This window comes from Vipera ursinii (genome assembly GCF_947247035.1).
Source record: "Vipera ursinii genome assembly, chromosome: 4".
NCBI lineage: Eukaryota > Metazoa > Chordata > Lepidosauria > Squamata > Viperidae > Vipera > Vipera ursinii.
The window spans coordinates 97,707,543-97,730,449 of NC_139514.1; the positions used below are offsets into that span (position 1 = coordinate 97,707,543).

Genomic DNA, 22,907 nt, shown 5'->3' on the forward strand with positions numbered 1-22,907 from the left:
GTGCATGCAATTTAATCCCGCAAATGTGCATATGGAGCTTTGGGCACTTGCCTGCCGCTTGCATGGCCTGCTCTCCAATGGGCTATGGACCGGTAGCAGTCCGCGGACCAGGGTTGGGGACCTCTGCTATAAATGAGATCCATACAGTTTCACTATGCTTAGAAATATGTTACCAATACAGATATAAAAGGCGAGTTATTAGATGCTATTGGTTTTGTAATAAATTTGTAGCTAATAGAAAGGATGTTCAAACTTTGTCTTCAAATAAAAGTGACTATCCATTTATGGAAAGAATATTTATTTATTTATTTTAAAAAACAGCTTATAAAAGCAGTGTTGCATTAATACTGCACAAAAGAGGTCATCCAGATGATTTCACGCTTAGTAATTTATGACCCTCAGAAGGTGATTAGGTAAATATTTCCAGCCACGGGGTTTCCTCCGTCTCATCAGAGTTCTTCTTTGACCTGCAAGTAAGATGAAAAACGTGGGTATCGAACCTTATAACACTGAATTGTTTAACTCTGTATGTGTCCCAAATACTTTATTCTGTTATGCCGGTTCCCTTTGTAGTTAACACATATTTTTGCAATAATGGATTTTGATGGCCTATGGTTATTCCAAGCATCTAGAACAGGGGTCTTCAAACTTGGCCCTTTTATGACTTGTGGACTTCAACTCCCAGAATTCCTCAGCCAGCTTTACTGGGAGTTGAAGTCCACAAGTCATAAAAGGGCCAAGTTTGAAGACCCCTGTTCTAGAATATATCATCCTCACTTTTGTATCTAAAAAGTGTGTGTGGACTGTGAGAGCTGATCTGTTCATCAATGGCCCAGTCTTTCTTTGAAGGTCTTTAAGGAGGGTCTGGTTGGACATCTTTGGGGATTTCTGCACTGATATTTGAATTAGGTTAGATGATCTCTAGGCTCCATTACATTCTGTGATTCTGTGGCCTCCCTGCTGTCTATTCAGCTGTGAACTTATGAACAGGTAGCAACAACCATTTCCAAATCACCCGAGCTTCAGTCTTCCTGATGCCAACTTCTCCTCCCTCTCAGGTCACCTTCATGGTAAGAGTCTATATGAAAACAGTTCTGCTTTTTCATTTTTGATATGCTTTCTTTCACTTTCACCTTCCCCTTAAATCTAACAAGGAGGTTTTGAGAAATATTTGCTTCTTACTCAATCTGAAATTGTCTTCAAAGGAAGGACATGGCTTCCTTGTAGGTAGTGTCTGGGACATGTAGATATCAAGATGAGGAAAGAACTTAAAATGCAACGCCTGGTCATATCAATTAGAGTAGCTTTATAGGTCCCCAAGTGGTATACCTTAGCTTACTGCTAAGCTTGTAAGCCGCCCTGAGTCTTCGGAGAACGGCGGGATATAAATGGAATTAAAATTAAAAAAAAGATAGTATAGGTCTTGTGCTGTGGTATGTAAAAGGATGTATAGTCAAGGCTATGGTCTTCCCAGTTGCAATGTATGGCTGTGAAAGTTGGACCATAATAAAGGCTGAGCGCCAAAGAATTGAGGCCTTTGAGCTATGGTGCTGGAGAAGACTCCTGCGAGTCCCTTGGACTGCAAGGCGATCAAACCGGTCAGTCCTAGAGGAGATCAGCCCTGACTGCTCTTTAGAAGGCCAGATCCTAAAGCTAAAACTCAAATACTTTGGCCACCTAATGAGAAGGAAGGACTCACTGGAGAAGAGCCTAATGCTGGGAAAGATTGAGGGTAAATAGAAGAAGGGGATGACAGAGAATGAGGTGGCTGGATGGAGTCACTGAAGCAGTAGGTATGAGCTTAAATGGACTCCAGAAGATGGTAGAGGACAGGAAGGCCTGGAGGAACGTTGTCTATGGGGTCACGATGGGTCGGACACTACTTCGCAACTAACAACAATGCAAAAGTAATCCTCAGAACATTAGGAATTTTTTTAAAAAAGCCACATAGGCCTCATAAATCTCCCTTCTGCAAAAAGATATTTACAGAAAATTACTGCAGTTCCCCATTTAAATTGCTTTTCTCTCTTTTTAAATTTGCAATCCCCTCCACATCATCTTGGAAACACTATTTAATTAGGGGAATAATAGATATTTAAAGGGATGCATCTTGACTCTAGTTGCAGCCTTGCACTTGGAAAACAAAGTTTTGAATAAGTAAAGAATTAGGTAATGTAGTTTCTTCACATAGAATACCTTTAATTCTAGTTTTTCTGAATATACAAAGCCTTCCTCTTATTGACCTGGTAGGTTTTAGCTTGTATCTTAAGATTTAGTTTTCGTGTGTTAGAACCTTTCGTTCCTTCCTTCCTGGTACATGAAAAGCAATGAAAAGTTCCATTCTGACACTGTAATATTTGTGTTACCAAGCTAAAAGCCTGAGTGGCATAACAGTGTTCTCATTAACATCAGGTCAGGATGCTCAAAAACCAACTCCTAAAATACTAACTTGTGCATGCTGTACCTTTGTTCGGTGGCAATTACAGGGAAAGAGGTCTTCAGCAGGCTGGTCCACTGTCTCCATGCCATCCCTAACTTTGGGATCACTCACTTGTAGCTTGGCATATTCCTAATGATAAAAAATTAGAGGAGAATATTTTTTGCCTTGCTCCTTCAAACAATAACCACTCGATCTTAAGGGGGACAATGAAAAAAAAAACCCTTCAGTCCTACATTGGAAACTTTCCATGCACTTGAAAAGGCTTAAGGAGCTTTACGAGGGTCTTAAAAGTCTTCCAGATGCTTCCAGCATCTATTTCACTCATCAGAATTCCAGAAAACCTCTCTCAGTAGGGACATACTGAACATATCACATAAAACCTGGGATGGTCCTTCAGCTGACGAACATTGTGTACTGCTGTTTTAGGGCAACAAGTGGCCCACGCTGCTTTAGGAAATTTGGATTCTGTAATATTCAATATCGTATAACACTATTAGGGGACTTGCTAAAACATTGTCATCTCTGTGAATGAACAGTCTGTGTTTTAGAAAGAGGCTTTCTAAAGTTCAGCTCTTTAATCATTGCTGATGGCTGTTTTTGAGGAGCCCATCTTCTCTTTAAGAAAGGCATCTGTAGAAGCTCAAATGCATCCTTAGCATGTGCTTACTTGAATTTAGGAGGACATAACCTAATCACTTGCAGATTCTACCAATTCAACTCTGTTAGTGATGCATTTTTAAAAGTTTCCTGATAATCTAGGCCACGGGTGTCAAACTCAATTGCATCACATGATATATTGTGACGTATTGTGACATTGTTTGCCTTTGTGGAGCTGGGGTGGGCGTGGCCTGCATGTGACGCATCCGGCTGGCGGCCGGCAGACTGACACCTCTGATCTAGGCAGTCTTGTGTCTAATTCTAATGTAGCTGAATGCATAACATTTTGAAGCCATAAAATAAACCATGTTAGAGAGAATAAACATGGACTTAGAGAATGTGAAAGTACCTATATGTTATGGGAACGCAAACATGAATTCAGTTATCTAGTTCAGGTGCTGTCTTGCTCTTTAGAGTTGTAAAGTAACCATTAATGTAACGTACAGAGAGGGAAACCTGATCTATTACTTAAGATTGTTGAAGGATAAAAATGAGGAAGGAGAAAAGTAGATATATTGACTTTGCTCTTTCAACAGAATTGTGGGGACTGATGTAATTAAATAAATGAAGGTCATCAAAGAAATGGAGACCTCTTGGAGTGCTCCACTCACAAAGACATGTTGCCTTCATGCAAGGCCTCTCAGTGAAAGCTATGACAACTGAAGTCAAGGATGGAGAACATTTTTCACCCTCAGGTGACTACATCTAATAATATTCCTAGCATAGGCTGATAGTCTATCATTTTACAGGTAAAAGAACTCAACACTCTAATCACATTTCTTAAAAGTATCTATTTGCTATTGAGGTCCAATGATTCTTTCTGGAGTTCTACTTAACTATTGAGATACACCTAATTAATTAGTGGGGTCAAATTTAAAAAAAAGATGTACTAAATAAAACTGTTCATCTTAAGATGCTTTCTTAAAAAAAATCAGCTCCAAAATGCTCAAATAAACATCTTCCACTGAGCAATGGTTGCTCTTTCAAATGTTAGAGAGCCAAGAATCCATTTGTTTGCAAGCTGGAATTGCTGATCACATTATTAGGAAATCCTGGAGGAGGAAAACAAAACAGAAGCCTAATATGCTTACTTGAAATAGTAAATAATGGAAGGGGTCCAATATATTTCAGCAAAGGTTCTTCCCCTCAAATGATAGTAAGAGTTACCAAAATTAACATTAAAGCTGTAATGTTAATTCTTTTCCATCCGTTTTTACACACATGGATTTTCATATTTTTTCATGTCTTATTTTTCATTCCCTGTTTTCAGAAACTACTGAGGATAGAAGAGGCTTCAAGTTAGCTTATGGATTTGGTAGTTTCACTTTCTCATACAAAAATGGAACAACTCAAGACAAGCGGTCCCATAATGATTAGCAAAACAAACTACTAATTTTTAAAATTAAATAAAGCTGGGGCCCATTGTTAATCCCCTATCTCAGCAGATTTCAATGTAAGTTCAACAAAGCAAAATGAAACTGACCTGAAATAGTTTGAAATAATAACAGAATATATGATCACCCATAAGAGTGTTCCTTGCAAATTCTTGTCCTGCTTTTGCAATGTTCTTTGCCTACCAAGGGGAAAATGGGGTAGGGAAGACAGAAGGAATAAATACTGAATTAATGCATTTTCATATTTAAACTTTAGTTTTCCTAAATTTCCTTTTCCACCCGTTCCTATCCACATATTAATTAGTTTCCAATGATCACAGCTCAAAATAAATCCAACTGGAAGAGTTAATTAAAAAGAAATATAAAATTACTAGCATTCCTTAGCTAGCAATAGTGGAAAATACATATAGCTCAGAGTTGACCTCTTGGGCTTTTGGTGTATTCCAAGTTTGCTTTTTTTTATTGCAGGTGGTTCACGAATACGCTACTTACAGGTAGTCCTCGACTTACAACAGTTCATTTAGTGACCATTCAAAGTTACAATGGCACTGACATATGTGACTTATGACCGTTTTTCAGAGTTACCACCTTTGCAGCATCCCCTTGGCCATGTGATCAAAATTCAGATGTTTGGCAACTGGATCATATTTATGATGGTTGCTGTGTCCTGAGGTCACATGATCCACTTTTGCCACCTTCTGACAAGCAAAGTCAATGGGGAAGTCAGATCCACTTAACAACCGGGTTACTAACTTATCATCTGCAATGATTCACTTAACCACCGTGGCAAGAAAGGTTGTAAAATGGGGCAAAGCTCACTTAGCAAATGTCTCACTTAACAACGGAAATGTTGGGCTCAATCGTGGTCGACAGTCGAGGGCTACTTCTACTATTATCAGTGCCGCCCAGCTTCATTCACTAAGATGGGCGGCTATAAAAATTGAACAAAATAAATAAACCAACCTAACATGGTTATGAAACATGAACAAGAAAACACCAGTGAGCTCATAGCACACAAGAAGGTAACAACAACGATACCAAATGAGAATTATGAATCAAAAACTAGATTCAGTTTTACGTAACAGGACAATCTCCCTCAAATCAAGCTCAACTGATCTGACTTGATGGATGCATCCATGTGGTCTTTGCGGCCGCAGAAGAGGAGTGGTTTGACTCTGCCTTCCTTTAGGCAGGGGTAGGCAACCTTGGCTCTTTTATGACTCATGGGCTTCAACTCCCAGAATTCCTGAGCCTGCTTTAGGGAATGTTTTGACTCCAAGGCTAGCCTACAGCCCTGGTACTTCCTGGATATCTTCCATCAAAATACTAACCAAATCTGATCTGCTTATTTCCAAAGCCCACACTAAGTCAGACAGATGCCATCATCTGTTGAAATAAACATAAAATTCTATAAAATAATGACATCACTTCAAGTTTTAAAAAAGTTTACTTAGGCTTGATGTTCCAAAATAAACACACAGGACGGGACGAGGAGAAAAACTGTGCTCGTGTTACAGAGAATCAAATTCGACGTACTTTCCAATCTTAAAATGCCTAAAGCAGATAGTTCTTGCCATGCTAACAAATTAGTGCCTGGTTCCTAATAACTCTGTTTGCTTGTTTGCTTATTTCAACTTGGACACTGACCATCTCAAGGAACTTCATAGCAAACAACAACTATACAAAAACCTACAACAATGACAACAATCAGAAAGCAGAGGCTCAGTCAGTAAGACAAACATGTTATATGTTTGCAAAAGGCTCCAACCACTCTAGCCTAAAACCTGGGAGAAAAGCCAGGTCTTTCAGGTCGTCTGGGATACTATCAGAATGGGATCCGCATGATTTTCAGGGGTAAACGTCATTTGAGAGGGAAGACACCACTATAGGAGCTGTGGCAGTGCAGTAGTTAGAATGCAGTATTGCAGGCTAACTCTGCCCATAGCCAGAAGTTCGATCCTGACCAGTTCAAGGTTGACTCTGCCTTCCATCCTTCCCAGGTCGGTAAAATGAGGACCCAGATTGTTGGGAGCAATATGCTGACATTGTAAACCATTCAGAGACTGCTGTAAAGCATTATGGAGCAGTTTATAAGTCTAAGTGCTATTGCTATAGAGAAGGCATACATACAACAGATGGTACTGCATAGGTGTATCTGTGTAAGAAAGTTCAAATCACAGTTAACCTTTTAAAGATTTCTCTGTATCTAGAAAAATCGTGGCCACTTTCTTACTTTTCTGATTCAAATTATCAATAGCATTCAAAATGTATCTAAAATTATCACTCAAAGTGTATTAGCTCTTCAAGACAAATCCAATCCGATCAGTATATTAATTCAATTAGAAGGTCACTTAGATTCTTTCCAAGTATTGGCATACAAAACTTAGAAACTACATTAAATATTGAAATAGATCTATACAATCCTGGATGAGTCAGGTACGTCCCCAATGTATAAATCAGAGAAGTTAAAGCTTCCTTCCAGGAAGTATTTGATATTATCATTCATTATCTCAGTTAATGGTAATGCCACATTTAGATTGATTTGATCTCTTGGCTGAAGCATGTGCCGTTTCATTTTATACTATATTTTTATTGATTTTTGAGAGATGTGTGCACTATATAAACCAAATCATCAGACAAGTTTCCTGGAAAGTCTTATGTACATTACAGAAAATTCATCTGATCCTAGAGTTATTCAAATGCATTGCTTCATTTCCTTTTCAGTAATTGGTTTGTTGAGAACTTCCTTTTGTTTGTAAGCTGTATTGTTTCTAGTTACACTTCAGTGGTTTTTTTTCAAATTTGTTTTGATGTAAAATTTGAAATATTTAAGAAATGGATTTTTTGTCTATTGTAGAAACCTATCTGCTGCCATGCAAAATAAAAGTAACAATTATTTTCTCTTCTTCCTTTTGAATTTAGTAAGTCAAATTTACCTGGTTTATTATCTTTTTTCAAAATATTTTTCACATTTTTAAATGTTTCCACCTTCCTGTAGATGTCATTCCATTGAATTCTGCAGTTCTTATAATTCTGTTGCTAGAATTGTGGGCAGCTTTTCAAAGAGGCTTGTCGCTATTCCTAAAATAAGCTGCTATGCTACCCTAATCCATACATGAAATTATTATTTGCAAAAACAGATTTACTCATTTCATCGTAGAAAATATAGGTAGTGGAAATACTTTTAAGAACCTCTTTGCTTTGATAAGTTTCCAAGAATATAGGATATTACAACTACTATAGAAAATCAAAATACCTATGATATTTCCTTCATTTGATGGGCAATCTCAGTTAACAGAGACATCTTCATTATAACATAATGTTCTAGATAATTCATAGTAGTCAGATTCTGCTGAATAACAGCATGTGCTTCGCATTCAGAAAAGACCCTAGGGCCAGTTCTTTGCACCTAAACTGAGGAGGGAACAATTTCTGCCTCAAACCTTGGAAAAGCCACTGCCAGTCAAGATCAACAAGTTTCTGAAATGCACTCATGACAGCTATTACTGGCAACTGCTACAGGATAAACTAAATATAAACTGCTACAGGATAAACTAAATATTTGCCTACAGGGGAAATAGGTCGACAGATGATGCCATAGCTACTGCTTTACACTCTGTAGCAAGTCATCTCGAGAAACCTGGAAGTTACGTCAGGATGCTTTTTGTTGACTACAGCTCGGCTTTCAACACCATTTTGCCAAGCATTCTCATCAAGAAGCTGACTGACTTGAAATTCTCCCCTGCTATCTGTGATTGGATTCAAGACTTTCTTAGGGATTGGGTACAAACAGTGAGGGTCGGGTCTGCTTTGCACCAGCAAAGCCACAAGGCTGTGTGCTTAGCCCCTACCTGTACTCTTTATACACTTATGATTGTGTATCATCTGACCCATCCACTGCAATAATTAAGTTCGCAGATGATACAACTGTGCTGGGTCTTATTACAGGTGGGGATGAGACAGCATATAGGGCGGAGGTACAAAAACTATCCATATGGTGTAGTAACAACAACTTGCACCTAAACATCGGCAAGACGAAACAGATGGTGTTAGACTTCCGGAGAAAAAAGGAGGAACCTGCCCCACTTTACATCGGGGAGGACTGTGTAGAGCAGGTGTCAAACTCAATTTCATTGAGGGCTGCATCAGCATTGCGGTTGCCCTCAGGGGGCTGGGTGGGTTTGGCCAGGGTAGGCGTGGCCTACTGGGTAGGCGTGGCTAGAGTGCATATGGCCTACTGGGTGGGCATGGCCAGCTCTACATCGTTCGCATCAAGGGTGCCTATGGGGGCCCGGGCAGACGTGGGACAGATCTGAGGGTCTCTGGGCCAGGGCCAAGGCAGTTGGGGGCCATTCCCTCACTGTTTCCAGGATGGCTTCGCGGGCCACATGAAACCACTTCGCGGGCCGCATCCGGCCCCCGGGCCTTGTGTTTGACATGTCTGGTGTAGAGAGAGTTTCCTCCTTTAAATTTCAGGGAGTCTACCTCTGTGAAGATCTGACCTGGAAAGTTAACACAACCCAGGTGGCTAGAAAGGCCCAACAGAGGCTTCACTTTCTTAGGATCTTGCGGAAGAACAGGGTAGAACAACAGCTAATGACCCTCTTTTACCGGTCTACCATAGAGAGCGTCCTCTCGTATGGTATTGTGGTTTGGTATGCTGGTCTGACAGCTGCAGATAGGAAAGTATTACAGAGGGTAGTGAGCACAGCACAAGACATTGTGGGCTGTTCCCTGACACCACTGGATGACATCGCCAGGGCTCGCTGCCTTGGAAGAGTGAGGAAGACTCTCAGGGATGACTCACACCCTGGACGGTATCTCTTTACTCTACTACCATATGGTAGGAGATACAGGAATATAGCCAGCCGTACCAACAAGCTGAAAAATAGCTTTTATCCGTGGGCTGTTAGGCTTTTAAATGGGACATAATCTTATGCAGAATTGACTTGGGAGACCGGTGTGTGGTGTAGTTGGTTCACATGGTGTGGTAGGATGGAGGGTTTGTTGTCACTGTGTGTTGGGGGGAGAGAGCACGGGGGGGGGGGAGGCTGTTAATCTCAATGTACACATGTTGTACTTTGACAATAAAGGTTTATTATATAACCAACTTCCCTCTGTGCGAGTTACACAGTAATCATCTTTCATAATACCAAACTAAATAGGTTTGTATCATGGCAATCAGCAGAATTTTATTAATTAAATGCATCTTTACCTCTTCATCATGATCTTTCGCCCACTGGAGTTTTTCCAGGAGGTCACTCAGGTCATTCTTAAATGGAACAAAGTGCTTCCAAGGTTGTAACTCATTATAAAAATGTTCATAGTAGATGGAGTCCTGCTTCAGTACTAAGCTGTTTCCTGCCAGCAAGTACGGCAGCCGATACGCAGCTACTGTGCCATCAATATTAATTTGGTATTTAGACTGCAAAATACAAACCATACCATTAATAAACATGTAATTTTACCCGAGGTTCTCCCCCATACCTACCCAAGAATTGAACTCTTTGACAAATGTATGTGGAATATCTGGATGGAAGATATTCCACAGATAAGAATCATTCTACTCATTGTTTGGTATCAGTTTAAATTCCTACTGGATGTGTGGTAAATAAGGAGTTTTAGCCAATTATACTTGTCTTTAGCACAGGGACAAGGAACACAACATAAGGTCTAAGTTTCACAATAGTGGGAACTTGTATACCTCTAAATATAATAAACCTTTATTGTATCAGCTCTTGCCAGCAGGGTAATATGTAGGGCTGATGGGAACTGACATGACATCTGAAAGGGCTGTTAAGTTATTGAGCAAAGACAGGGTAGCTCTTCATTTTAAAAATCCTTACCTTTTTTTAATAGCAATCAACTCTAAAACCAAAGAAATCTGTATCTAAAGCATCAGTAATATACTATAGCTATCTCTCCCTTTCACAGACCTTCCGAAACTTTTCATCTAAATGGGATAACTGATATCTATCTATCTATCTATCTATCTATCTATCTATCTATCTATCTATCTATCTATCTAATTTCTATGCTGCCAATCTCACTTTTGAGAAACTCTGGGCAGCTTCCATCATCATAAAATAGCAGTATAAAACCATTAGAATGCTAAAACATTTAAAACATTGAGCATTAAAAGTTCACAAAAAACTAGAAAAGAAAGGATACTAAGGTAGTCCTCGGCTTACGACCACAACTGAGCCCAACATCTTTGTTGCTGAGACCATTGTTAAGTGAATTTTGCCCCATTTTACGACCTTTCTTGCCATAGTTGTTAAGTGAATCACTGCATTTGTTAAGTTAGTAACACGGTCGTTAAGTGAATCTGGATTCCCCATTGACTTTGCTTTGTCAGGTTGCAAAATGGGAAGATCTGACACTGCAACTGTCATAAATATGAGTCAGTTGCCAAGCGTCTGAAATTTGATCACGTGACCATGGAGACACTGCAATGGTCGTGTGAAAAACAGTCACATGTCACTTTTTCAGTGCACTTTTAACTTCGAATGGTCACTAAACAAACTGTTGTAAGGCGAGGACCACTTGTATACTAACAGGGTGGACTTGGGACCTTCTTAATTTACTGGCCTCCAGAGTGGGATGCCCTCATTGGGACCCCAAGCCACTCGGCAGAGCCAGGTTTTCAGGCCCTCTTCAGAAAGCCAAAATATGGGGTGGGTCTCACCTCAAGTGGTATTATGTTTACTTTTATAAATGAGCAGCAAACACACCCAAAATTCCTTCCTCCTCTTACTTTTCTCACAACCACCTTGTGAGGTGTGTTGGGCTCAGAGGGTGACTGGACGCAGGTGAATTGTAATCCCAATCTAAGTGTTACCTTCTAAATACCAACCTCTGCCAGAAATTTCTGCAGGATATTACTTTGAAGTAATCAACCCCCCCCAAACATTTAGAGCAGGGGTCTTCAAACTCGGCCCTTTTATGACTCATGGACTTCAACTCCCAGAATTCCTCAGCCAGCATGCCTGGCTGAGAAATTCTGGGAGTTGAAGTCCATGAGTCATAAAAGGGCCTAGTTTGAAGACCTCTGATTTAGAGGTTCAACTGTTATAGATTCTGAGCTGGTTATAACACTATTTCTCCGATGTGGGCATGATACCTCAGTTTTTATTGCCCACGTGGTATGTATTGATTTAAATTAGCCATTAAACAGCGCTGTTTGTTTAGATGCAGTCTGAACAAGTTGCAAACATAAGATAATAACTTTGATTGTTATCTTCGTTAAAAGAATGGTGCTCCTAAAGATACAACAGCAGAGGTCCCCAAACCAGGACAACCAAAAGACTATGGGTGTTGCTGAAATATTGTATTTTCTCTTTTTTAATCACTTTGCAAAATAGATGGATTATAGAGGAATAAAACTCCAGGCAAGTCACAGCCTAAATAAATTGCTAAAAGGTATTTCAACAACCACAGATACTGCTGATTTCCACTTATTTGACAAGATGGGATTGGGGGGGGAAAGAAAAAAGGGATTTTTAAAAAAAAATCCTTCTACCCACTCCAGAAGCCCTCTCAGTCCTGAGACTACTAGAACTAGGAAGCTTGCCATATTTCTTTATCTTATCTTTATCTTTATTAGACTTATATACCGCCCTTCTCCCGTAGGACTCAGGGCGGTTCACAAGGTTTTTAAAATAACAATACAACAATTACAAAAATTAAGAACAGTTAAAATGATTACATTTAGACCTTGAATAAATATAAAACCCCAATTAAAATCCAATTAAAACCCCAATTAATACTCTCAGTCCAGGCCAGAAAGCTCAAAGAGCCAAGTCTTCAGGTCCCGGCGGAATGAGCGAAGGTCAGGGGCAGTCCTAAGCTCTACGGGCAGCTGGTTCCAAAGGGCAGACGCACCCACAGAGAAGGCCCTCCCCCTGGGTGTTATCTGCCGGCAATCTTTTACCGGCGGTACCCTGAGAAGACCCTCCCTGTGGGAGTGCACAGGACGAAGGGAGCTTGATGCCAGCAGCTGGTGTTCCCTCAGATATCCCGGACCCAAGCCATTTAGGGCTTTATAGGTCATCACCATCACCTTGAATCTCACCCGGAGGGCAACCGGAAGCCAATGCAGCTCGCGGAGGAGAGGTGTTACGTGGGAGTATCGGGAAACCCCCATCACAACCCGCGCGGCTGCATTCTGCACCAGCTGAAGCCTCCGAGTGGTCCTATTTCATCTTATTTCAATATATTTTTGCAATACATTCTGCCAAAACGAAATATATATATATATATTGATAAATGCACCTTGAAGAAATCAAAAAAGGAAATATGTTTGACAATTGGGCCATACAGGCTTTCGTCATGCTTGAAAAAGAAGAAGTTTGTAAAGGCTGCATCAATGATTTTTGGGAACTTTCGGCTCATTTTCACAAGTTCAAGCCTCTCTTTTCGACTGTCACGACCCCTCCAGATTGCTGTAGTGTTTTTCTCTTCCCATGGCGGCCCGGTATTTCCTTGAACAGACATCATATCCAGGCTGACTCTTAGGGGGAAAAATGGGAAAACATTCGTAAGAAAGGGAATTCTGTGCACCAGTTTCAGGAAGGGGTGTAAAACCCAGGAGGAAGGTTTTTCCCATTAACAGATTTTCTCTTTTCCATCCTTGGATGCTTCTTACCAATATTTATTTCATTTATTTAATTTATTTATTTATTTAATTGAATTTCTATACTGCCCTTCTCCCGAAGGACTCAGGGTGGTGTACAGGGCAATAAAAGTACTACATACAAAAGTTAAAAGTAAGATTAAATTAATTTAGCCCTAACAATAAATAGTTAAAAATACCCCAAACCCTAAACCAGGCCGGCCTGTTCAAATAAGTAGGTTTTCAGATCACGGCGGAAAGAGCGAAGGTCGGGACTAAAGAAGAAATGCAATAGACTGGATGACACCTCAATGGGAGACTTAATGGTAGAGCAATTTAAATGCGTAAAATAAACTCTGAAGACACAGATCACAATGGAAACCAATCATGCTTAGCTGACATTTTAATAACTTCCTATAAACAATAAGAGACATTCTTACCGCCCCATTGTTTCTAACACAGAATCTGTTATGTCATAAGTTGGCATTACAATATCTTTGGAATCATTGGATCCACACCAGGAGAATATGGGGTGGACATCCTGGGAAGATTTTCTTTTTTCCAGTGGCCAATCTCCCAAATTCACAAAAAACTCTACATCTGGCATTTTCACCTAAAACACAATAAAAAAAGACTTTATTTGTGTATTAGTATTTTTATTATGTACTTACTGTTTATTCAGTCTCTCCCAATGGCAATCAAGATTCTTGGGAGGTTACAACCTCCTTAAATAAGATTAACATGACTTTTTAATTTTATTTATTAAATTTTTATGCCACCCATCGCCCTTATAAGGCAACTCTGAGCAGCAGGCTTTTCCTGTATCCTTGATTTCTGAAGTAGATTCTAGCCACTGGATAATGTTTTAGACCATAACTGGAACATTAATGGCATTAATGTTTCTTGTGAAAGATGATTAACAAATATATATTATATAGTGTTGGAATTCTTGAGCTTCACTGACCCTCTATAATTTTCTGGCATACACTTTTATTCAGTATGAAAAAAACAGTATCAAAATTTTGCATTTATACATCAGTAATTGGTAATTTGGTTGTTTCTGAAACTTGTGCACAGAATTCCCTTTCTTATGCAGACATTTCATTACATAACATCATTTGTGCAAGTGTGTGTTCAGAGACCACCAAGAACCAACCTCATATTCAACTTTGAGTTACATATTTCTCTTCAATTGGAAATCTTAGAATAATACTGCAATGTAGGCCAGTATTATTATTCTCAATTTTATAGCTGAATTAAAATGGTGATTTTCTTAAATCAATGCATTTGCCAAATCTGCAGTTCCTCAACTGTTTTTGTCGGAAAAAAATGTAAAATATTAGGGCATTATTTACTATAACAAACAAGAGAATATTTAATTCAAAGCCAAACAATTTATGAGTACAATGCCATCTAGTGGTCTATAGCTCCAGTCTATAGTTTTCAGCAACTATGCATCAACATGTCAAAAGGTTTTCGATAGGTTTCTTAATGTCAAGTGGAATGCTTCACTTCAAATTTGTACAGTTGCCTGCAGTTCAGACAGGGAGCTGAAGCCTATTCTCTCTCTCTATGTGTAGTAGTAGCATGACTCTGTTACCTGCAAATATTCAAAGTGGTATCTTGAGAGTTTCTACAGTCCTATATCATTCTTTCAATGGTGAGATCCAAAACCTCTGGTCATAAACTGTGCACACTAGAGTTCCCCAATCTTTTGGGCACCAGGGACTGGTTACATGGAGAGAGGTTTTTCTGCAGACCAGAAGGTGTGTGGTTTTGTGAGCTGACTGCATCCCACAGATGGGGCTTTCTTATTTGTGCAGCCCGGTTGCTGGCATGCTGCCCCTGGTGTACACAGTCTAGAATTGCCAGAATATACATATATAAGAGCCTTGGTGGAGCAGTGGGCTAATGCCTCCTTAAGTTACACCAGCTGCCTGCAATTAGTGCAAGTTTGCATCCCACCAGGCTCAAGGTTGACTCAGCCTTCCATCCTTCCGAGGTAGGTAAAATGAGGACCCAGATTGTTGGCGGCAATAAGCTGACTTTGTAATAATGCCGCTGGGTGTGTGTGTGTGAAAGCCCTAATAATAAGCAGGCATATACATAGAATGAAGGCTATTGCTAAGCACATTTGATTTGTGCTTAGATTGTAAGCCGCCCTGAGTCTTCGGAGAAGGGTGGGATATAAATGGGATTAAAATAAATAATAAATATATGTTTATGAAGTGGGGGATAGTGATAGAAACTTTGGTCCTTTTTTCATCTTTTAGAGTTTAGATTTGTTTTAAAAAATTTAAAAGAAGTGCATAGTAATTCAAGCTGTTAGATAACAGCTTAAAAAATCATATATGTGATGATGAGGAACACTGAGGTAGATACTAAGATACGGACTATAAAAGATAACTGATTTTTTTTCCCCTGAAGGAATAGCTAAACAGGCAACTCATTTGAATTTTATGAAAGTCTGAGTATCAAAAGATTCAAACAGAGAAATCCAATCTGTTACAATCTCTTGGTACGTTGTAGTTGTAGAAGGAGGTCTGATCCAGGCTGGAACTAATGGACTAGGAATGGACAAGAGAGAGGCTGGGGACTTCCGGTGGCTGCGCGGCGCCGGAGACAGCCTTCCCGGGCTGCCCGCGGCTCAGCTGAGTAATTTTCACCCGAAACAGCGCCGATCAGCTGTTCGGGTGAATTTGAAGCCCCCTCCTCGGGAGAAGAGGAGGGGGTGAGGCCCCAGGTAGGGGTCGAGTTCTCCGGGGCCGCCTGAGCTTGTAGCTTGGGCGGCTGAAGGATCGAACTCCCCCGTAGCCTGGGCTGCTCCCAGCTGGTCAGCGTCTCTGCTCCGGATTTCTTGGAGCAGAGCCAGGCGTTTGCGACCACCCCTGCCTGAAGGAAGGACTATGGAATAAAAGGAGCAGGCAGAGCGGTACAAGAGGAAAAGGTGAAGAGGATTATTATATTTTACTCTCGAGCTTGATGGACTTTTTAAACTTAAAGTGAAAGTGCGTCATAAGTGAAAGTAAAAGATGGCGGCTAAACCTCCTTCTAAAACTCTTCGGAGTGCTGGAACTTCTCCGGTGCAACAGACATCGTTGCAAGCCTTGCTTCCTCCTGCTGCATTGACATCGAAAGATTTAGAAGAAGCCCTTGAAAAGCATGCCCAGGTAATTTTAGTAACATTGAGTGATAAACTGGCGAAAATGGAGGAGAGAATAGATGAGAGGATGGAAGAGAAATTTAGAGCGATGAGGGTAGACATTCTGTCTACAGTGGAAAGTGTGGCTGAATGTGTACAAGGCCTGGAAGAAAAAGTGGAAGATTTGACTCAAAAAAATGCTGTACTAGAAGTTAAGGTATTGGAGAATGAAGACAAAGCGGACAGAGAGTTAAGCCTTGTTCAGTTCTACCAGATGCAGTATGCTATTAGAATTAGGGGCTTAAAAGAAAATATTAAAGAAGATTTGAAGCAGCTGATTTCTGAAGCCCTGGAAGCAGTATTGGGTCAGCCAGCATCTGAAATAAAGGCATGTATGGATAAAGTTTTTCGTGTAAACTCATGGATTGCCAGACAGAGGAAGCTACCCAGAGATGTGGTGGTTTATTTTACAAAAAGAGAAATTAGAGATGAAGTTATTCAAGCTGTCTATGATACTAAAGTAGTGGTTGCTGACCAAGAAGTTTTGGTTTTAAAGGAAATCCCTCCAAAGATCTTAAGGAGAAGAAAGGACTTTGCATTTTTGGTGCAGGAACTTAAACAACGTGACATAAGGTTCAGATGGGAGATTCCAGTAGGGCTGGTGGTAATGCATGAAGGTAAAAGATACCGTCTGGTAACTGTGGCACAGGCGCGTGAATTCTACAATAATCTTTTAAAAGCAACTCCACTATCACTTCTGGAAGCAGCAAAGGGATCTGGAGAAGGGAAACCTCAAGAGGCTGAAGATGGACAGACAGAGGAGAATGGTGTAGGAGTGGATCAAACTATAACTTTGTTGGCTGATGCTGGAGAGCAGAGGGTGACGCGTGCTGCTTTAAAAAGAGCAAAACAAGTAAAAGAACAAGACCAGCAGAAGTTTTTGGAATCTTCAAAGCGCACTTACAGCGAGGCAGTGGGAGGAGCGCGGCCTAAAGACGGCAAGGCCATTGGTGAGGTGCTCCAAAAGCTTCGGGGCGATAAGAATGGCGACTAAATTTTTGACTTGGAATGTTAATGGATTGAACTCGCCTCAGAAGAGAAAGAAAGTTTTTTTATATTTAAAACAATTTAAGACTGATGTTATATGTTTGCAAGAAACGCATATTAGGGCTATGGACCAAAAGCTTTTATTGAACTCAAGACTGGGTACGCACTTTGTTGCCTCTGCAATGAATAAGAAAAATGGAGTCGTTGTTTATATTAAAAGTGCCATAACAGCGGACTTAATTGAAGCAGACAAGCATGGAAGATACGTAATGATAGACTTGTTGCTAGAAGGCAAAAAAACGCTTTTAGTTGGACTGTATGCCCCTAATCAACAACAACAACAGGCTGACTTTTTTAGTTTACTTCATACAAAGCTTACCCAGTTGGATTACAAATCGTTTATTTTTATGGGGGATTGGAATGGTGTAGTGGACGTACAGATGGACAAGGCTGGCTTTTTTAAGCGTATTCCGTGTCATGCCAGATTGCCAAAGTCTTTTTTTGAAATGAAGGATGATTTGGAATTGCGAGATATTTGGCGTGACATACACCCGCATGAAAAGGATTATACTTTTTTTTCTGATAGACATCAATCTTTTTCTAGGATTGATTTTATTTTGTTGACTAATGATTTCTTTTCTAGGATTAAAAAGGTGAAGATTTGTGCAAGAGCTATTTCTGACCATAGCCCAGTATGGTTAGAGATTAATAAGGACAATAGAGATAGGCGCTCGTGGCGCGTAAATGAGAATTTGTTTAGAAACCAGAAAAATGTTGAAGAGTGTAAACAGCGAATGAAGGATTTTTTTGAACTTAATATGAATAAGGATACCTCTATGGATATGGTCTGGGATGCTAGCAAGGCCTATATGAGAGGAGTGTTGATATATATGAACAATAAACATAGACATATTTTGGAAGCTAGAAGGAAAGAATTGGAGAATGAAATTAAGGAAAAAGAGAATGCTTTGATTCTGAATCCATTGGATGTGAAGATTAAGGAGGCTATTAAGCTATTAAGAGGACAATTTGATAAATTAATGGCTGATCAAGTGGCAACCAATTTGAGGTTTGCCAGGCATAATACTTTTTGCAATGCTAATAAGCCAGGTAGATGGCTAGCTTATAGACTAAGGAAAAAGCAGAGGGCTTCTAACATAGACAAAATTGAACACAAGGGAAAAATGGTGTTTCAACAGGATTTTATTAAGAAAGCCTTTGTGGATTTTTATTCTAAATTATATGCTAAGGAGAAGATTAATGAAAAAGACATTGATGAATATTTGGAGAATGCTAGCATCCCGGTGCTTACACAAGTACAAAAAGAGGAGATTAATCAACTGATTACAGAAGAAGAAATACTTACAGTAATTAAGGAACTGAAGGTAGATAAAGCGCCAGGTACAGATGGTTTGACGGCGGCCTACTATAAAAATTTACAATTAGAGATGGTTAAACCGTTAAAGGAACTGTTCCAGACAATCCAGCGAGGGGGAAAGGTGCCTCCATCTTGGAGAACTGCTTTTATCTCTTTGATTCCGAAGGAAGACCAAGATGCTACTCAAGTAAAAAACTATAGACCGATATCACTATTAAATACAGACTATAAGATATTTGCTAAGGTGTTGGCTAATAGATTGATGAGGGTTCTGCAACGGGTGATTCATGGGGATCAAACTGGGTTTATTAGTGGTAGGCAAATGAAAAATAACGTGAGGCATATAGTAGATATGTTGGAATTTTTGGAAAGGAACAACCAGATCCCTGCGGCGCTAATCTTTTTAGACGCTGAAAAAGCTTTTGATCAATTGAATTGGCAATTTTTGATGAAAGTTTTAGACAAAATGAATTTTGGGGATAAATTTTTGCAACCAATCAGGGCATTATATCAAAAACAAACAGCCCGAATAATAGTTAACAATAGTCTGACAGAAGTATGTAATATTGAGAAGGGCACAAGGCAAGGGTGTCCGTTATCGCCCTTGTTATTTGTGTTAACATTGGAGATATTATTGGTAAAAATACGTAATTCGGAAAGAATTAAGGGTATACAGATTAGAGATCAGGATTATAGATTGAGAGCGTTCGCAGACGATCTGGTTGTTACAGTGACCCAGCCGGAGAACTCTGTTGTGGACCTGATGGAGATAATAATGCAATATGGGAAGGTTTCTGGATTTAAAGTTAATGTACAGAAAACTAAAATTTTGGCTAAAAACATGACAGCATCGCAAAAGGCCCTTTTAGAAGGGTTAACTGGATTTGAGATTGTCAAAAGGGTTAAATATTTGGGGGTGTTTTTGTCGCCCTCTAATACAAAATTATATAAAAATAACTATGAAAAATTATGGGGAAAAATCCAAAAAGAAATGGAGAGTTGGGAAAAACTGCAATTGTCTTTGTTGGGGCGAATAGCAGCAGTAAAAATGAATGTCCTGCCTAAATTTTTATTTTTATTTCAAATGATACCGGTTCTTAAGAAAGATTCCAATTTGGAGGAATGGCAGAGAGGTATCAATAAATTTGTTTGGGCAGGGAAAAGGCCACGAGTTAAACTTAAGATTATGCAGGATACTCGTGAAAGAGGTGGTCTTAAAATGCCTAACTTTAAATTATATTATGAAGCTGCTGCGTTAGCAGGTATAAGTGATTGGATTAATTTGACACAAGAGAGATTATTAAATCTGGAGGGCCACGACTTGCTGTTTGGCTGGCATGCATATTTGTTGTATGATAAGAAGGTAGATAATGTGTTTAGAGTGCATATTTTAAGACAGGCTTTGCTGAGAGTTTGGAAGAAGTATAGACATAAGTTAGATTGTAAGATACCATTGTGGGCAATTCCAAAACACGCAATAGAAAATATACATGCTGGTTTCAAACATGATGTGACTACGTACAAGGAGATTTTAAGCTTGGAAAGAAATGTTTGGTGTTTGAAGCCATATAGTCTCTTGCGAGACGAGAAGATAGTTCAAAATTGGTTTCAATATACTCAGCTACGGGCCAGGTGGAAAGAAGATCAGAAAAATGGTTTTACAATGACTGATGAAAATCTGATGAAGCAAATTAGAAATCAGGGACCAGCACATATTAAACGGATATATCTTGCATTGATAGAGATTGATTCAGAAACAGAACTCGTTAAGGATTGTATGATAAAATGGGCCCAAAACATCCAGGAAGTTATCACAATGGACACGTGGGAAAAGATTTGGGTGAGGAACGTAAAATTTACACAAGCTCAAAACTTAAGAGAGAACTTTTATAAAATGTTTTATAGATGGCATTTAGATCCTAAAAAGCTTGCAAGTATGTATCCGAATTATCAGCCAAAATGCTGGAGATGTGGAGATGAAGATGCAACATATTTTCATGTATGGTGGACTTGTAAAAAGATCAAGGTTTTTTGGATAAAAATTTGGTGGAATATGCAGAAGATTTTTAAGCAAAGGATAAAGTTTTGTCCGCAACTCTTTTTGTTGGGAATAATTACGGATGCTACGGTTGTGGACACTAAGTTGATGTTAAATTTAATTACGGCAGCAAGACTTTTGATAGGTCAGTATTGGAAGAAAGAGGAACTGCCGACCATAGAAGAGTGGACTTTAAAGGTCTCCGACCTGGCAGAGATGGCGAAGATTTCGGCCTATTTGAAAGATCACTCGCAAGAACGTTATATTATGGAATGGAGAAAATGGATTGAGTTTATCCAGAACAAGTATAGGGTTAAGAAGTTTCATGTAGCATTTGAATAAGTCTTCTTTCTTTTTTTCTTTTTCTACTTTAGTTTCTTTATATATATTTAATATTACTAAGGTTTGTCTTATAGAGAGTGATGGATTTTAGAGTTTATGGTTGTTAGTATATGGTTGTTTATGATTGTTTTTTTTATATATACCTTGTATTTAGCTCTGGGAAGTCGGGGGGGAGGGGGGAGGGGGGAGAGGGAGGGGGGGAGGGAGGAGGGAGGGGGGATTCTTAAAGAAAAATTGTATGTTAAAACTTTTCAATAAAAAAAAAAAAGAAAGAGAGGCTGAGAGGTTTAAGATCCAAAACCGCTATTCAACCTCTGTGAAGAAACTCGAGAGAGACATCCATGTGTCCTAATAATCCACATCTAAGTGTTATAAAGAGGGTCAAATACTCATTTATGGAAAGGATTTGGGGGGAAATAATAAAGTGTTTATTTTGTTGTTCAATCCTGGTCCAGTTTATTACAGAGGACCTTCATAGCAGACAAAAAAAGGGGAGGGGGAGGGGTTAATTTGAAATATAATTACTTTTATAAAATTCAAAGGATTTACTTAATAATTAAAATTGCATCCCATCTTTTTATCAGGCTTAGCAGCCAGAGCTCCAATCCAGACCCCAGGATTATCTTTTTTTAATAATAATGAGAATAGTTATAGTACATAGCAACTCCAAAATTAACTAGCGAGCTTTCTGGCCAAGTGAGGTTCAAACCCAGGTGTCCTTGTTGGCAGTCTGACAATTATAACAGTTATACTATACGTAGCTTCAGTTTTCAGATCACTATGCAAATTGCCATTGTGCAAACTTTCAAAAATTCCTACTTCCTTCCAGAGGACAAAGGAAAACCTCCAAACTACTGAAATAATGTCATACTTTACTTCAATATGTGTCCATACTGAATGGCTAGCTCAATGTGAAAGGCCCCGAAAGCTACCAAAATTATTCCTTTGGTAACAGAGGAAAGGATATCTTTTTCAAAACTGAGGCGAGGACTGGGCTGAGACAGCAGAACTAATTGGCTAATGGTTATTTTCTCCCATCTAAAAATGGCCATTTTCGTAATGTCCAGCTGCTACACCTGAAGGTTATCAAAGCAGCCCAGATACATCTGTCGTTGTCAGCCATTCATTCATGGAGATATGGTTGGGCTTTGGGGGGGAATACATCTGTAGGCAACTTTAAAGTGGACTTTGAAGACTTGGGAAATAGAAAGGATGATTCTGCAAGTGTGTGAAAAATATTTGATTGGAAATTCTATCATCCCTGCAGATATAAGCCATAAATAACCATTCCTCTGCATTTCTCATTTCAACGCAGGGAGTAAAAAATACTCTTTTCTTGACTTGGACGGGAGCCATGGCACTTTAGAAGAGATTAAACTACAACTTCCAGCAGTCAACATGGCCAAGGAAGAGGAAGGCTGGGAGTTTTGATATAGTAACATCTGAGAGGCCATAGATTCCTCATACTCCTATTACTCATTCTGTGTTCTTTGGGGATTTCTTTTACCTAAATGCATGAACAACCTTAGCTTGGCTGAGCCATCTGCATTTTTGTACCTGAAATACTTATGACACACCCTTTACACAGATTTGGCTAGACCATCTACACAGGTGGGGTTCAATATTCTGTATACAACATGGGGATTTAGGAACCCCATTCCCACTGATCCAGTATGCTGGGAAAAAAAAATCCAAGTGGGCAATACACCAGAGAGCATCTATGTATCTAACTAAAAAAATAAATCAGTGGCTTTTCCTTCCAGGGAAATACCTTACAATTACACACAGACCTAAAAAAAAATAACAGAGGAGGTTGAGTTGCATTGTATGTTAGAGATAATTACATCTCTACAGG

The 22,907-nt window shown here is 39.4% G+C and overlaps 2 protein-coding genes across 5 annotated transcripts in view; both read right to left on the bottom strand.

The window, feature by feature from the left end:
- The window catches only part of EDNRB (endothelin receptor type B), a gene marked incomplete at its 5' end in the record, with an annotated part of 157,947 nt that overhangs the window by 68,773 nt on the left and 66,267 nt on the right, over positions 1 to 22,907 (bottom strand). The window lies entirely within an intron of this gene.
- The window catches only part of POGLUT2 (protein O-glucosyltransferase 2), a 35,594-nt gene continuing 12,974 nt past the window's right edge, over positions 288 to 22,907 (bottom strand). For 2 of the 4 annotated variants that reach the window (XM_083362495.1, XM_083362496.1), the window contains 6 exons: positions 13,546 to 13,718; positions 12,766 to 13,003; positions 9,707 to 9,916; positions 4,581 to 4,670; positions 2,465 to 2,569; positions 288 to 467 (listed from right to left, as the gene is read on the bottom strand). In XM_083362495.1, coding sequence (XP_083218621.1) covers positions 450 to 467; positions 2,465 to 2,569; positions 4,581 to 4,670; positions 9,707 to 9,916; positions 12,766 to 13,003; positions 13,546 to 13,718 — 834 coding nt within the window. In that variant the 3' untranslated portion in view covers positions 288 to 449. Of the gene's footprint in view, positions 468 to 2,464; positions 2,570 to 4,188; positions 4,374 to 4,580; positions 4,671 to 9,706; positions 9,917 to 12,765; positions 13,004 to 13,545; positions 13,719 to 22,907 lie in introns of all 4 variants that reach the window. The other 2 variants (XR_014492515.1, XR_014492516.1) reach the window with 2 other exon arrangements.